The sequence below is a fragment of the Leptonychotes weddellii genome, chromosome 16 (genome assembly GCF_054177405.1).
Source record: "Leptonychotes weddellii isolate Sample4059 chromosome 16, ASM5417740v2, whole genome shotgun sequence".
NCBI lineage: Eukaryota > Metazoa > Chordata > Mammalia > Carnivora > Phocidae > Leptonychotes > Leptonychotes weddellii.
This window is the reverse complement of record NC_138384.1, coordinates 43,382,691-43,398,952: the sequence shown is the minus strand read 5'-3', so window position 1 is coordinate 43,398,952 and position 16,262 is coordinate 43,382,691. Positions and strand designations below refer to the sequence as shown.

Here is a 16,262-nt window from a genome sequence, read left to right as displayed (position 1 = left end):
CTTTTGTGCGATAGTTGCTGAGCAAGAGGACGAGGGACGTTTGCAATGGTCGCTGTGCGATCTCGGAGGGGCTTGCCCTCGCTAGTCATGTTTTAGCTCATCTCTAAAATGAGGCAAAGTTAGTGAACAGTCTAATCCAAAACTGATAAGGTTCTATGAGGAATCTGAGACCCAGAGATGTGTGGCCCCTTCCCAACCTCAGCTCCCAATCACTCATACTCAGATCTCAAACACAGGGTCCACACGGGGGAGAAACGTGGGCCAAACAAAATGTCTGAGACTTGAATTTGGCCCGCGGGCCTCCAGTTTGAGACCTACCGTGCATCTCATCACATATACCTCATTATATTTGTCACTGGCCTCCTTCTGTGTGATCTCCCTTCACCCCTCTATAGCTGTTACCACTCCCTTAAACTTCCCTTTCTTTGTTCAAGAACTTGCCATAGCTCTCCACATCTCCTAGAATGCGCTCCTAGTATTTGCAATTCAAGATCAAACTGAAATGCGCACCATTCGCTGAAGGCTCATCTTTCTGGTTCCTTCCCCGTTATTCCTCTATACACTCTTGCTCCTTACACCCCGCTACTCCCACCTTAACGTCTTTGCCCATGCTCTTTCCTCCTCCAGACTGGGGCTTGGCTCATAGCATCCCCATGAAGTCTTGAGGGACCCGCCTTTTGGAGAACTTGGTCCCAGGATGGAGGTGGTGAGGGGCGGTGGGGTGGGTAATCGAAGTCCGGAAGCATCTGAACACGTACTGGGTGTTGGCCACATCAATCACCTCTACTCGACCCAATACGCCCAGGCCTCCAGCACGGGCAGCGTCGTGGCCTCAAAAAGAGACAAAGGTTTCAGAAGGAAATGTGAAGCGGAGTGAGTGGAAGACAGAGCCCCAGGGACCTGGAGGAGGCACTTTTTCAAACCTGAGGGCCGTTAGAGATCAAGAAATGTGCTCTGTTTTACAGAGGGGCAACTGAGGCCAGGGCATGTCCCCAAGCGTTCCCAGAGAGATTACTGAAACAGGAAGGCTAGAAGAGAAAGACAAGACCTGTCAGGTGTCAGGATGTCCTTTACAACACTGTCCCCAAATGAAGATTGCATCACTAACCCCAGCTTCACCCTCCTACCCCACCCCCGAGGCCACACAGACCACAAGCACTCCAGTGGGACTGTCTGAGCCAAATCTGCCCGTCAGCGACCATGCCTGTCCTGCCCATCTTGCCTCATAAGCCTTAAATGCACCCCTTCTCTCCCCACCTTCTGTCCCACTCCGACCTCCTCCCTACTCTCCTGACCTGTCTCCTTCCCTCCCTTCGCAGCATAAACCTGTCCCTTCCTCCCCCTTGCTCACAACCTCGCCATGGCTCCCTAGTGTCCTTGGTAGAAAGCCCGGGCCCCTCTCCACTACCTTCAGGGCCCTGCCAACACCTCCAGCCTCATCTCTCCCAGCGACTCCACTCACTGTAATTTTTTTTGCCATTTGCTGTACTCTCGTTCTCCTGCTTCCCAGGCATCGTACCAGCTGTTCCGTCTGCCTAGAACGCCATGTCTAGCTAGCTGTTCATCATCCTCCCAGTGGCAGTTGGGCGGTTCCTCCTCTGGGAAGCCCTTCCTGGCTGGGACGGGCACCCTCTTGGCCTTCCCCGGCCTCTGCCCTGCCACCCTCCCCAGCCCTGCCCACTCTGGATCATCACCGGTGCACCTAAATCCAGCTTTCTCCACTGGACTGAGCCCCCCGAAGGCAGGGGTGGGGCTGCCTTGGTCACCACTATGTCCCCAGCACAGAGCTGGGCACACAGGAAGCCCTTAGGGATTGAGATTTCCAGCGTTGGTTGGTGCCCGCCACCTGACTCAATAGGAACACCTTTCAGCAGATCCCTATTCTGGCCTCACTCATAAGACAGTAATGCGGTTCTGTCCCAGACCCTGAATTTTTCAACAGTGACCACTCAGTTTCTACCACCCTTTATTTCTCATTTGACTTTGCTATTAGCCCCAAGACGAACACAAGACAAGGGTTGACCCTACCTTGCCCCAACTGGGCACCTGAGGCACAGTAGACTAAGCCTCTTCCCTACATACAACCCTCCATGGCTCCCTAGTGCCCTTGGATGAAAGCCCAGCTCGCTCGCTTTGGCCCTTTGGCCTACGAGGCCCTGTGTGAACAACGCCCCCGCCCTCTACTGCTTAGCTCTATTGAGCTTCTTTTCCCTTCCTCTGGCTAAGGACACCTTGACTTTCCTCTGAGCAACCCACCTAAATCCAGCTCCAGGGGCGCCTGGGTGGCTCAGTTGTTAAGCGCCTGCCTTCGGCTCCGATCATGATCCCAGGGTCCTGGGATCGAGCCCCTCATCAGGCTCCCTGCTCCGCGGGAAGTCTGCTTCTCCTTCTCCCACTCCCCCTGCTTGTGTTCCCTCTCTCGCTGTCTCTCTGTCAAATAAATAAAATCTTAAAAAAAAAAAAAAAAAATCCAGCTCCCAGCAGGGGCCTGGCCGCTCCAGAGCAACAGGGACTGGGTCAGGAATGGTCACATGACTTCTCTGGGCCAATAAGGGTCCGTCTTGGGACTTTTGCCAGAAGTTGGCAGTGAGGAACTTTCTGCTGCAGAAACTAGGCAAAGGGAGGAGAGGTTGGAACTGCTGGGGTCATCTCTGCCATCAGGGAGTGCCTGATGAAACTACAGGCTGAAACTGTTAAACTCACACTGAAAAAAGCCAAGATGAGATGGCCGGCTGCCTGGATTCAGCCGTACCTGAAGTCAGGCACCCCCACACTATTAAGGAACATAAGCAAACGAGTAACCTTTTTGCCTAAGTGTAGCTGGGTTATGAGTCCTAATACAACATTTCTCTTGTTAATTCTCCACCACCCCCAACACAGCAGCCACACCGAAATTACCTACAGTTCTCTGAAGGTCTATCATGCACTCCCACCCCCAGGCTTCTGCCAAGGGCATACCCCAAACCCGGTCAACTCCTATTCATCCTTCAAAGCCCATTTCCCCGACTCCCTCCTGCTCTCTTCTGGGCTCCACAAAGCAATGGTTTCTCTAGTGTTTTGTGTCAGAACCCATGTCCGCCACAGACAGGGGCTCCTTGTGTCTCCGTGTCCAGCACTGGGCCTGGCACGGAGTAGGCACAGGTCAATGACTGTTTATTGAATAAATGTACTACTGGAGTAAGAAGTGGCTTAGAGTCCCGTATAACATGTGGGTGGGCACGTGAGTGGATGAATGGGGGACCGATATAGGAACCGGGGGCCTCGTGGATGAGGCCAAGTTCTGTCCTGCCCTCCTCCACCATCATCCTTGACCCTCACACCCCCACTACACCCATTCTGCAGCTGAGAAAACCGAGGCTCAGGAAGGAGGAACCACTGGCCCAAAGTCACACACCACCTCCTCCTCGTCTCGCTCCCAGGTGAGGGCAGGGAAGGAAAAGCCCGGGGTCAGCGTGGGGGAGGGGGACTCTCCTAAGTTTATTGGGCGACAGGCTGCAGGTGAGGGGGCTGACAGGAGGGGGCGGGTGTAATAACTTAAAAACCGGAGGTGACAGTTGCAGCTCCTTGAGAGATCTCTGCAGAGGGGAGGGTGTGGGGGTATTTACAAGGATTTGTACAAAGTGCCCCGCGCCGGCCTGGGGCAGGAAGGGGGTGGGGTTCGAGCATGAGGGGAGGGGAAGGAATCTGCCTCTCTGACTCCCACTCCCAGCCCCCCCTGCCACTCTCCAGTCTTTAGGCTCAGCAACCCTTCCTGCCCCTGCCCAAGGCCTAATTCTTGAGCTCTTGGGGGTGGGGGTGGGGGTGGGGCGGGGACGGAAGAGTTTCCTCAGTTTCCCTTTCTGCCCTTGCCGTGCCCCCTGAGTCTCCTTGGGTGCCTTGGACCGGCTGGAGGCTCCAGGAAGGGGCCAGCTCCCCCTGCTCGGCCCCCCCACTCTTCTCTCATGCCCAATGGCCCCGGAGAACAGCGCGGGGGACAGTCTCTGTCCCCACGTCGGACTCGCGGGAACCGAGGTGATGACAGAGGGAGACGCCCCTCCCTGACCCCTCTCCCTGCTGCGGAGGTGAAGGGGACGAGGGAGAGGAAGAGGAGGGGACCCGGGCCGTGGCGGCTCAGAGCTCGAGGTCGTTGGAGATGCGGGTGACGAGGGTGCGGAAGGCCAGGGCGGTGCCCGCCACGCGGCGGAAGAGAACTCCCCGCAGGCCCGGCCGAGGCAGCTGGCAGACCTCCACTTCGAAGTGGGACAGGGGCTCGGGCCCGCCCGCACCCCCGTGCAGGCAGGCCAGCAGGAACGGCTGTGGCTGGCGGCAGCGGCAACGGGCGGCCGCGGTGGCCTGGCGGAGAGCTGCCATCAGGGCCTCGGGCGGGCGCGAGCTGGTCAGCTTCACACTCCAGGGGAATCGGAGTAGCCGGGGGGCGGTTTCCGTTTGATCCCAAGGTAGATGGCAACTGGGGCGGGAAGATGTTAGCGGTCAAAGACGCGAGAGGAGGGGAAGGCGACCCACTGTTCCCACCTGGGGACAGACTCCTAGGCGTCCCTCACAACCCGCCACCCTCTCTCACCCCAGGGACAGCGACAGAGGTCCAGCTGTACAGATCGCTGGCCAGCTGGAGGCTCCATTTCCCAGCCTCCGCGGCAGCCAGGCGCCGCCTTGTCTCTCAATTCCTGGATGTGAGTGGAAGTGATGCCTGCAACCTCCTTCCATCACCTCCTCCCAAGGGGTATCTGGAAATTTCTGGGGGCTTTTTGATTAGCGCAATGTCTTGGGATGCGGGTGCCGCTGACATTTATTAGGTTCAGGGCGGATACACGTTCTGCAACATGCGAGAGGCCCCGCACAACAAAGAAGTGTCCCGCCTAAAGTACCAAGGGCGCTCCTCTTGAGAACCATCGCACACTTAAGTCTTCCCGGTTTCCTCGCGGCCGACCCCGCCTCTCAGCGCCAAGCTGAGCACGTGGCTCGGTTCTGGCCAATGAGAGCAAGCCACCTCCCTGCCTGCCGCGATTGGTTCAAAGGGGAAACGCATGACCAGGTCCCACCAATCAGAGTACTCCACCCTTCTGGCCACAGGCAGTGGCTTAGGGAGGGGCATGTGGCTCAGTTCCAGCCAATGAGAGTCGGTCCTGGGATCTTTGGGACTGGTGGGGAGGTTCTTAATTTGCACCGAGTGGGGTATGGGGGGTGTCTTTACATCGGGGGATTGTGTCAAACTGAAGCAGGGCCGGCGAGGTACAGGGCTGCCTGCTTTTGTAACTAAGTGTTTCTGGAACCCCGCCACGCCCATTAGTTTTTGCACTGATTGCGGGACAACGGCAGAGCCGAACAGGCATGACGGAGATTACCTGGGCCTCAAAGCCTACACTATGGACCATCCGCTGCAACAGCTGTGCCTCGGTGGATGAGAGGGGGAGGGAGGTGTGGTGGCAACAGCAGGAGTTGGTCACACATGGAAGAGGCTGGAGGTAAGGACGGTCGAGGGACAGTGTGCACGGATCGGGGTGGAAATGAGAGGAAGTCGTGGGGGGCGGGGCATAAGAGGCCCGGGCAGAGGAAGGAGGGCCCGAGGGAGAGTTCAGGAAGCTGGCCTGGAGGCGGCGGCTCAGGTCCCATCTAAAGGTATGGGGATGGCGGATCGCGGAGGTGCAGACAGAAGTGGGGTCTGAGGCACACTAAGCGGGAGGGGCTGGTGTGGCGGCCAGAGGGGGTAGGCCCAGGCACTCACCTTGTGACCTCAGGTCCCCCGATTCTCTCAGGTTCGTCTGTGACCCTAGGGGAAGGGAGGGGGACAGAGTGTCTAATCTGCACGTATGGCGCCCCCTCCCCCAACCCACTGCCTCCAGAACTCTGGGCAGCCCCTGCCTCAGCCCTGGTCCCCGTCCCTCCCCGCCGGCTGGAGCTGGGCTGGGGAGGGCTGGGAGTCAGGATCTGAACTCCCTCTCCATGCCCAGAAGGGGAGCCCCTTCTGAAATGGTTAGTGCAGGTCAGAGGAAAGATACTGAAGAATTCGGAAGACGAAAGAGAAAGGGATTGGGCAGAGATACACACCTACATATAGAAGGACACGGACACACACACGCACCCCTCCTTCACGCTTTGCTCAAACGGCACCTCCTTAGTGAGGCCTGCTCCATTTAAAACTGTACCTCTCTTCCCTGCTCTACTTTTCTTCTCAGTACTTATTTACTGTCTGGATCTCCGAGGAGAATGTCGGCTCTGCCTGGGCTGGGATTTTATACATTCTGTTCACTCTACTCCAGGGTCTAAGATAGGGCCAGGCGCTCAGTGAATAAACATAAATCATTTTCCAAGGCAGCATTCTAAGCTCAGTCCATATATCACCTCATTTAGTCCACACGACAACCCTAGGAGGAAGGCACTGTTATTTCTATCCCCACCTTACAGAAGAGGAAAGCAAGGCCCAGAGAGGTTGAGTGACTTACTCAAGGTCACTCAGCAGAGCTGGGGTCTGAGCCTTAAGAGTCTGGCTCCAGAGGCCAGACTGCTGTTTATTAAATGAGTAAAATGAACAGCCAGACCCCACAACCAGTCCTCCTCCCGCACGCACACAGTCCGCCTCCCCCACCCCTGTACACACAGGTCTGACATGCAGACAGGGAAGCAGAGCCAGGGACAGCGGAGGGTGGACGGGACTTACTGATCTTGGATCCCTGGGGCAGAGAGGCGCCCGAAACGCAGCGGTTAGAGTTCTGCCGTTTAGAGGGATCGAGGGTAACCCTGTAGTGTGAGGAGGGAGGTGAAGGGTGACGGAGGACGAGGAGAAGAGAGAGGAGGAGGAGGAGGAGGAGATGATGTGGGGGTACAGGAGGCAGAGCAGAGCAGAAGACAGGTTAGGCCCCATTGCCCCCCACCCCACTCCCACCCCCCACATCCCATGGGGCTCACCTTCGGGTCAGTTTGGAGGTCAGCTTGGTGAAGAGGTTGGTGGTGGGGCGGGGCCGCCCAGTGGGCAGGGGTGTGGCCTCGTGGGCCAGCGTGGGAGAGGCGGGGGGTCCATTCTGCACACCCCCGCCTCCCCCGCCCCCTGCCCTCCGGTCCCGGACCTGGCCACCGTGGAAGGTGCTGCGGATGGTGGAACCGCGTGCCAGACGGCTCCGCTCCCCCGATGGGGGAGCCAGGCTGTGACTAGAGGGAGAGGCGGGGGGCACCCGTGGGGTACCCGAGCTGTGGGCAGAAAGGAACAAGTCTGAGTGGGGCCTGATTCTTCACTGTCCTGTCTTGAGATCAGAAACATTACAAAACTTAGAGCTCAGAGACAGGGCTGCCATGTACAGTTGGGCAGGCTGTGTACTATACAACCCTAGCTATTTTACGGACTCTTCATTCTTCCTAAGTCATCCCTCCTTCAAACTGTCCTTCCTTCAAACCCTACCCACTCCAAACGTATCCTAAATCTCCTCTCTCCAAACTCAGCAGTGGAATAGGTTCAGATATATTTTTTGATGAGTCCCTTGCCATTTGCCATCCAAACCTCAGGAACCAAGTCAATTTTGCAAATACTCTGCTATCTGAACTTTCATTTTTCAAACTCGGGATACGAATAGATGTGAACATCAAAGGTACTTAAACTCATTATGGTAATTTTTTGACAGGTCAGAAAGGACCCTCTTCCCAACTGTCTCAAGATGTGGTGTGGACAGTGGTGGCTCCAGCGTCCCAGGACCCTCCTCCAGACCCTCCCAGTCCTGACAGGAGGGGCCAGACCTACAATTTCTATCCTTCCAAGGACCCCAGGACCAGCCTGGATCTCAAAGAGGGAATCCTGACTGTGGCAAATGCCACTACCTCTCCCTTGGAATCTGTCCTCCTTGTTTTACTTTTAGTAACCAAACTTCCTAAGGGTGCGAGCGTTGCACATGGCCACCCAGCCAGAGACTACATTTCCCAGCTCCCTTGCAGTTAGGGATGGTCATGTGACTAGTCTCTGGCCAATGGGATACAAACTGAAGTGCTTTGTCCCATTTCTGGGTCAGGCCTCTAAAAAGCATGCAGCTTGCGCTCCACTCTTCCCATCCTTCTTGCTGGTTGAGAAATGGTGGCAGCTGGCACAGTGGCCTCAGTCCCAGAGCTGGAGCCTTGGTTTGAGATGGGCAGGAACAATCTGGGTCCTTGGAGGACCTTGCCTGCCTACCTCTGGATGGCTCTATCAGAGAGGCCTAAACCTCCTTCTCATTTAAGCCACCGTCCCTTGGGGTCTCTTCGTTACACCGGCTGAGTCTACAATCCAACTGCTACACTGTCTCTCGACCAAAGCTGGAAGGCTATGCACTATAGTGTTTACAAACACACACGCCGCAGTCAGTCTGGAATCTTTGCTCCTTGACTTGCCAGCTGTGTGGCTTTGGACGAGTTACTTAACCTCTCTGAGCCTCATTTCCTCAGCTGTAAAATGGAGATACCGGGATCTACCTCACAGAGTTGTTAGGGCCATTCAACCAGCGAATACACACAAAGTCCTGGCATACAGTTCCTGCTTGATGAATACTCACTATTATTTTTATTTAATTTTTTTTTTATTTATTTATTTGAGAGAGAGAATGAGATAGAGAGAGAGCATGAGAGGGGGGAGGGTCAGAGAGAGAAGCAGACTCCCCGCTGAGCAGGGAGCCCGACGTGGGACTCGATCCCGGGACTCCAGGATCATGACCTGAGCCGAAGGCAGTCGCCCAACCAACTGAGCCACCCAGGCACCCTATTATTTTTATTTAATGACCACGAAATAAGCACTCACTCATCGAATGCCCTCTATGTCACAGACCCTGTGCCCGGCACAGGACGCACCTGATCTCCACCGGATCCCTCTAACAGGGCCTAGAGGCAGAGAACATCAGCCCCATCTTACAGAGGAGGAAACCGAGGCTCAGAGACTCGCCCGAGGTCATCCTGCTAGCAGAGTGCAGAGGCAAGATTTGAACACAGAATGTAGTAGCCACAGAATCACTACTCTCAACCACTCCATATCCTGTCCCCACCGAACAGTAACACGCGTTTGTCAAGTGTTGTCCAGAGTGCACCTGGGTGTCGTGCCCTGGAGTCCTGGTGGGCGGGAGTATCATTATCCCGAGGCCCGCCCCACTCCTCACTCCCGGACTTGAATCATGATGTGAACTAATTCAACCTCCGCCCCCCCATGCCAGTTTTTTTAAGTAGGCTCCACGCCCAATGCGGGGCTTGAACTCCCGACCCTGAGATCAAGGGTCTCGTGCTCTACCGACTGAGCCAGCCAGACGCCCCTGATTCATTCCCTTTTTATGCTCCAGCCAGTCCGCATTGGTTTCCCTCACTTGCCAGCTTAAAGAGACCGAACAGACTCAGGAAAACTAGTCTGAAAACCAGCCAACAAGAGGATGTTGAAGCTGTGACATTCTGGGGCTTCTCTCAAGTTCTAAAAATTGATCATTCAAAAAAAAAAAATCAATTCAGTTTCCCAAGGCTCGTAGGCGGAGAACAGGGCAGACTGCTTTCCTGGGGCCGATGACTAACTAATTAAGAGGGGAAGATTTTCGGGGGGTCGGGTGGCTGGGCGAGAGGACATGGGTAGATTCTGCCAAGGGAAAGGCAGACACACACACACTCCCCAGTCCCCACAGCACCCCTTCCCCACAATGGTTATCATCTTCGATCAAGGAGGACCCCGCTCCCCTACACCCTGCTCCCCGCTCCCCTGCTCCCCTACACCCCGCTCGCCGCTGCTGCTCCCTCTCCATACCTGTTCTCTTTGCCATTTGGCAACAGGGAGGGGCGCTCAGCCCCAGGGCGTTCTGTGCAAACGTAGGTGTTTCTGCGGGTCATCATGCTGGGAGGGAGGTTGTTCTGTGGGAGATATGGCCAGGAGGGAGTGAGGGGGGTGGAAGGACACCCCTCTACTTCCCACTTATCCTCCCTGGTCTCCCTCATTATGATCGATGCCGGGGCCAAGACTGAGCAGGTGATGGTTTACTCCGGGAGAAAGGAAAGGTTAACGAGCCAGCCCGGCAACTCAGGCTAAGGGTCACGGAGCTGAGACAGGGGTGCTGAGGGAGAGTGGGTCAGGGGCGGTGCCCAGGGGGCAGCCTTGCCCACTCCTCTCCCAGCTCTGCCCCACCTGGGTAACAGGCCAGCCGTGTGAAGCTTTCCGTAGCATACTTATCCATGGCACACTTGCAGTCTCCCGGCCTTTGCACGGCCGGCCCACCTGCTTGGATATTCCTCCCACCTTTCCCCTCGACTCACACCTATGTATCTTTCAGGTGTCAGTTCATAACACAGCTGGCTGAGTCAGGTGCCTTCCTGGGGCCCCCACTGCCACCTCGATCACTTTGTATCGTCAATATCTGTCCCCTTATCCATCCCCACCTGCCCTGGACTACCACCCCCCTCGGATCAGGGAGTACACGTCGGGATTATGCTGCCTCCCCAAATGTGCTGGGAAGTGATCCCTCATTTTCTGTCCTCTGGAAGTTTCTCTAAGGTTGGTATTATTCCTTCTTTCAGTGGTTGGCAGAATTCCACCACTTAGAGCCTGGAATTTTCTTTCTGGGGCAGTTTTAAGTTACGGATTCAAGGTCTTGGATAAGAACATAAGACTGTTCAGATTTTCTGTTTCTTCTCAAGCAAGTTTAGTGACTTGTGTTTCGAAAGACATCTGTCCATTTCATCTAAGATGTCACATTTATTGGCATAAGGTGGCTCCTAATACCGTCTTACTGTCTTTTTATGTTGGGGCAGAGTTTTCCTTTTGATCTCTGATATTAGTAATTCGTGGGGTTCAATGATAGTATTAATCTTTTCAAGAACCGGATTGTGGCTTTGTTGGTTTTCGCTAGTGTACTTCTGCTTATTCCTTTATTGACTTTTATTTCCTTCCTTCTACTTTTGGCGGGGGGCTAATTTGCTTTTTTTTTTTTTTTTTTTTTACCTTTTTAAGGTAAAAACAACAACCAGAGCCTTCATGTATTGAGTGCTTACTGAGCTGGATGCCGTGGGCGGTTAGTTTATGTCCAAGATCTTACGAGAGCCTCACAACAATCCAAGTCCTCTGATGAGCCCATTTCACAGGGTGGAATACTGAGGCTCAGAGAGGTGAAATCACTTGCTCAAGGCCACACAGCTCACCAATGCAATTCAAGCTCTGGTCTTAACACCTCCTCTTTTGAGGAGCTGCAGAAGCAGGAAAGCCAAGTACTACATTTCCCAGACTCCTCTGCAGCTCAGGATCCGCGTATGAATGGGTTCTGCCAATCTTTGCACTCGGGAAGATCTGGAAGGTGGCACTGGGGTGGCAGTGGCCTTTCTGTCCCCTGTGACTCCTGCTTACACGGGCAAGGTCATGAGATGAGGGTCTTTGCCTCAGCAGAGCCTCAGTGCCCGTTATTAGAGTTCCTGGCATCGAGGGGCCCTTCTGGGAGAGAACAGTGTTTCTGAGTCTTGAATTACAGTCAAGACCATGTGTTCTGGAATTCAACAGTGCTAGGGTCCGCCCCAGAGGTGGCAGCCCCCTCAGCGGGTCAGTTCTGCGGTGGTGATGTGTCACTCCTACAGGTCTAATCCACTGCCTGCCCCACCAGCCCTTCCTACAACTTTGTAAGTGCCTCATTCCCTGTATGAAATCCCTCCTACCCAAAGCAAGGGGAGTGCTTCTTTCTGACACTGAAGGCTAATTTATATGCGAGCCTCCAGCACAAGCTCGGGTACGGAGAGAGCACTCAAATGTCTACGGGATGAACGAATGAACAGACAGAACAAGGAGTCCTGTGTGGTGGTCTGGGGAACAGGATAGGGAACAGCAGGGTCTGAAAAGTGTGAACCAGGCGGTCACATCCCCCAGCCCTGGCCACTCACAGGGGTGCTCGTGCTGTCCTTCCGCCGCTCTGGGATCTCTGCCTTGTTGGGGTTGTGGGCGCTGCTGACCATGGGGCTGGAGGGGGGCAGTCCCCGGCTCCCGCTTCCGACAGCACTGCAGCCCGCCTTCCGGCCTGGCAGGCGCTCCTCCTTCAGCTCCGCCTCCCCGGTGCTGGTTGGGCTGCGCTTGGGGTGCAGGGGTGCGGGGGATGGGCCACCTGGTGGAGGGAGGGGACAGTCAGGGCTCGCAACACCTGGAAAGGCCAGAACCTCCTCGGGGTGATCCTTAGAACCTCAGAATTCCTCACATAGGCTACAAGCTCTGCGTGGGCCAAGCTGACACGATCTGTCCCAATGACAGATGCACACACGGACCCCCCCCCCAACTCCATGGAAATGACATGATGCACGTGTAGGTTATTCACTGCATCGCTGTTTTGTTTCTAAGATTTTATTTATGAGAGAGAGAAAGCATGTGTTGGGGGGGAGGGCCAGAGAGAGGGACAAGCAGACTCCTTGCTGAGCAGGGAGTCCGACATGGGGCTCGATCCCAGGACCCTGAGACCATGACCTGAGCCGAAGGCAGACACTTAACCAACTGAGCCACCCAGGTGCCCCGCATCACTATTTTTTAAAAATATTTTATTTATTTGAGAGAGAGAATGAGTAGGGGGAGGGACAGAGGGAGAGGGACAGACTCCGCACTGAGCAGGGAGCCCAACGTGGGGCTCAATCCCCGGACCCTGAGACCATGACCTGAGCCAAAAGCAGACACTTAACCAACTGAGCCACCCAGGCGCCCCCACATCACTATTTTTTAAAAATATTTTATTTATTTGAGAGAGAGACAGAATGAGCAGGGGGAGGGACAGAGGGAGAGAGACAGACTCCACACTGAGCAGGGAGCCCGAAGTGGGGCTCGATCCCAGGACCCTGAGATCATGAGCTGAGCCGAAGGTAGACACTTAACTGATTGAGCCACCAGGCACCCCTCATCGCTATTTTTTTTTAAGGCCAAAAGACTGGGAGCAGCCCAAGTGCCCCTTAGGAGGGGAATGGCTAAATGAAGTCAAGCTATTTCTGTACAAGGAGGAAGCTGCTTATGTACCAAGACACAGTGATCTTCAAGACAGACTGTAGAGCAGAAAAGGCAGGGCCTGACGTCTAAGGTGTGCTGTCATTTGTGAAAGGGGAAACGTATAGATTTCTATTTATCTCTATTTACTTGCTTATACATGAACATCTTAAAAGGCTATCATGTCTTAAAAGGTGAGAACGTTACCTTTATGGTATGTGAATATGTTAGTATTGTATTTATACATCTTTATCTCTCTCTCTCTTTTTTTTTTTAACTTTTTTTAGTGGCAGAGGGGCAGAGGGAGAGAGAATCTCAAGCAGACTCCCCACTGAGCATGGAGACCGATGCAGGGCTCGATCTCACGACCTGAGCTGACCTGAACCAAAATCAAGAATCTGACGCTCAAGCGACTGAGCCACCCAGGTGCCCCTATGTTTCTTTTCTTTTTCTCTATCTCCTTTTTGTTTCTATCTTTATATACAGTCAACCCTTGACAACACGGCTTTGAACTCCGCGGGTCCACTTCTATGTGGATGTTTTCCAGTGAATACCGTACAGTACTGCAGAGGTCTTTTCCCTAAGATTCTCTGAAGGACATTTTCTGTTCTCTAGCTTGCTTTATGGTAAGAATACAGTATATAACACATACAACATAGAATGTGTTGACGGACTACGTTATCAGTGAGGCTTTCAGTCAACGGCAGGCATTAGCAGTTACGTTTGGGGGGAGTCAAAAGTTATATGTGGATTTTCGACTGCACAGGGGGTTGGTGCCCTAACCCCCGCCTTGTTCAGGGATTAACTCCATGTATTTATGAATAAAATCTCTCCCAAACTGGTCACAGTGGCTGCCTCCAAGGACAACTGGGGGCTGGAGATGGGTGTCCAGTGAAAACTTTTTTACTGTCTACCCTCCTTGTACTATCAAATTTTGAAGGATGTGACTGTATTCATCTCAAAAACAAAACAAACAAATCTGGTCCCTTGGAACATCTTAGGAAATTATCGTCTTAGAACCAGCAGGTTTAAGTATGTTCACGAACTTCGGACAGTCGAAACTTCTATGTGTTACATCCTCAGGAACCTTCATGCTCCAAAGTCCCAGAACCGTAACAAGCTCTGCAATGACGGACACGGGGCACCCGTCGACAATCCTCCGAGAACCCCAGAAGCCCAGAAAGTTTCCATGTGAGTGTTCTTTAAGGTGATATGTTGTAACCAGGGTCACAAGCTTCTTAGCGACTTTCTGTGCCAATCTGGCTATTTTATAGGTGGAAAAAGGAAATCCAGGGAAGGGAAATGACTTGACCATCCAGAATCCCACAACTTCCTGCTTAAGAGCGACGCTTGGGTTTCCCTGACAACCCCCTCCCCATGCCAGTGCCTGTCCCAGAGTAAAGCATTTCGAAGGAGGGCTGCAAAAAAGTGGGGAGTTGGACACCACGCTGGCCGTTCCTCACATGGCTAAACATGGCATTACCACGTGAGCCGGCAAGTCCACTCCTACCACATGCCCAAGAGAAATGGCCACATACATCCATATGGAACCCGGCACGTGAAAGTTCACAGCATCGTTATGCACAAGCGCCAAACGGCGAAAACAATGCAATGTCCATCAGCTGACAAATGGAAAAATAAAATGTGGTAGATCCACGACATGGAATATTACTGGGCCATTAAAAGGGACGAAGTGCTCGTCCATGCTAACATGTGGATGAAAACATTACCCTAAGTGAAAGAAACCAGACACAAAAGGCCATGCATTGTATAATTCCTCTTACACGAAATGTCCAGGATAGGGGAATCTGTAGAGGTAGGGAATGGACTGGTGGTTGTCAGGGGCTACAGGGTGGTGGATGGGGGTTTGGAGGTTGATGGCTAGCTAGGGCTTGTGGAGTTTCTTCCTGGGGCGATGAAAATGTGCTAGAGTGGATTGTGGTGATGGCTGCTGTTAGTATCTGTGGATACTAACACCACTGAATTGTCCGCTTTGAATGGGTGGATTGTGTGGTATGTGAATTATTTCTCAATAGAGCTGTTTAAAGAATAGTTGGTAGGGGGCGTCTGGGTGGCTCAGCCAGTTAAGTGTCTGCTTTCAGCTCAGGGCATGATCCTGGGGTCCTGGGATCGAGCCCCACATTGGGCCTGCTTCTCTCTCTGACCCTTCCCCCCTGCTAATGCACATGTGCACTCTCTCTCACAAAAATAAATAAAATCTTTTAAAAAATAAAAAAAAAGAATAGTTGGGAGGATTCACATTTGAACAGGGTGTGGGTAAGAGACCTCTTGGAAGTTTCCACGCCTAATCTGTGGTGGTGGTGGTAAACTCTATCTTCTGTGGGTGATATCTTTCGGTTACAGAATGTGGGGTACAGGTGGGTGTCTGCCCAGCCCCTTTCCACTAGGAAGGGCCTTTCAAATTTTCAGTGTGGAGGAGAGCCAGAGGGCAGGCTCTCAGCAGCCACTTTGTGCAATGTGTCCTCCTATGTCCTGATCCCAAGTGGACCCTGACTGTGAGAGTTCTATCCCTGACAGGTGGAACAAAGGGATTCCAGCTATCACTTGGGCTGGTCTCTAAATTGGAGTTGGGAGACGGAAGGGGAGAGACTGGGAAAAAGATAAGGGGAGATACATAAGAGAGAAAGGAAAAGCCAAGAACAGAGAGGGTGCAAGAAACAAAACAGTATCTGCTCTGGCTGCTTTTTCAGTTTCCAATCCCTTCCTGACCCTGGCTGTGTGTTCCCGCCTCCAAGTTCTCTATAATGTCCCTGCATCTTTATATGAAATTCCTCCCTTCTCTGCAGCTGGCTCGAGCAAGGGTTTCTGTTGCCTGGGGTCCAGACAACCCTGATGTAACAGAGGTCTGAGGCCTTGGGGCCCGGGATGGCGTGTGGGGGAGCGGGGCCATACTCACAGAAGTCGCTATGCCTGCGCTGCCGGTGGTAGGTGGAGGAGGCGCTCCGTTGTCCTTTGCTGTGGCTGGTGCCTTTGCTGGAGCTCGTTCCATTGGTGGTGTCGCTGGGCGCCCGCACCCGTGCCAGGGCCAGCCCCGGGGTGCCCCGGTCCCCACCCTCCTGCAGGAGGATGACAGACGAGGAGCCTCAGCCTCTGTCCCCTCTACCCCAGAAGTCCCTCCACCCCGGGCATCGCGCATCCCAAATGCCCCTGGCGCCTTCTGACCTCAGTCTTCCTGCCCAGCAGGAGGTAGGTGGCGGTCACTTCGTTGTACTTCTGGCTGGTCAAGGCCTCTTTGATTTCTTCCCGCGTGTAGCCCATACCCACCATCACCTCTGGGAGAGGGGGATGGAGAGGAGGTTCAATCTCCCCAGACCCTTCCCTTCCACTC

The 16,262-nt window shown here is 53.9% G+C and overlaps 1 protein-coding gene across 2 annotated transcripts in view; it reads right to left on the bottom strand.

Annotated features, from left to right (window-relative positions):
- Positions 1 to 3,136: 3,136 nt before the first annotated feature.
- Positions 3,137 to 16,262, bottom strand: part of MARK4 (microtubule affinity regulating kinase 4) — a 29,580-nt gene continuing 16,454 nt past the window's right edge. Inside the window, exons 11-18 of one of the 2 annotated variants that reach the window (XM_081807095.1) lie at positions 16,097 to 16,206; positions 15,831 to 15,990; positions 11,839 to 12,056; positions 9,728 to 9,831; positions 6,904 to 7,182; positions 6,656 to 6,735; positions 5,723 to 5,767; positions 4,240 to 4,447 (exon numbers count right to left, since the gene is read on the bottom strand). In XM_081807095.1, the coding sequence (XP_081663221.1) occupies positions 4,383 to 4,447; positions 5,723 to 5,767; positions 6,656 to 6,735; positions 6,904 to 7,182; positions 9,728 to 9,831; positions 11,839 to 12,056; positions 15,831 to 15,990; positions 16,097 to 16,206 (1,061 nt within the window). In that variant the 3' untranslated portion in view covers positions 4,240 to 4,382. Of the gene's footprint in view, positions 4,448 to 5,722; positions 5,768 to 6,655; positions 6,736 to 6,903; positions 7,183 to 9,727; positions 9,832 to 11,838; positions 12,057 to 15,830; positions 15,991 to 16,096; positions 16,207 to 16,262 lie in introns of both variants that reach the window. The other variant, XM_081807094.1, reaches the window with a different exon arrangement.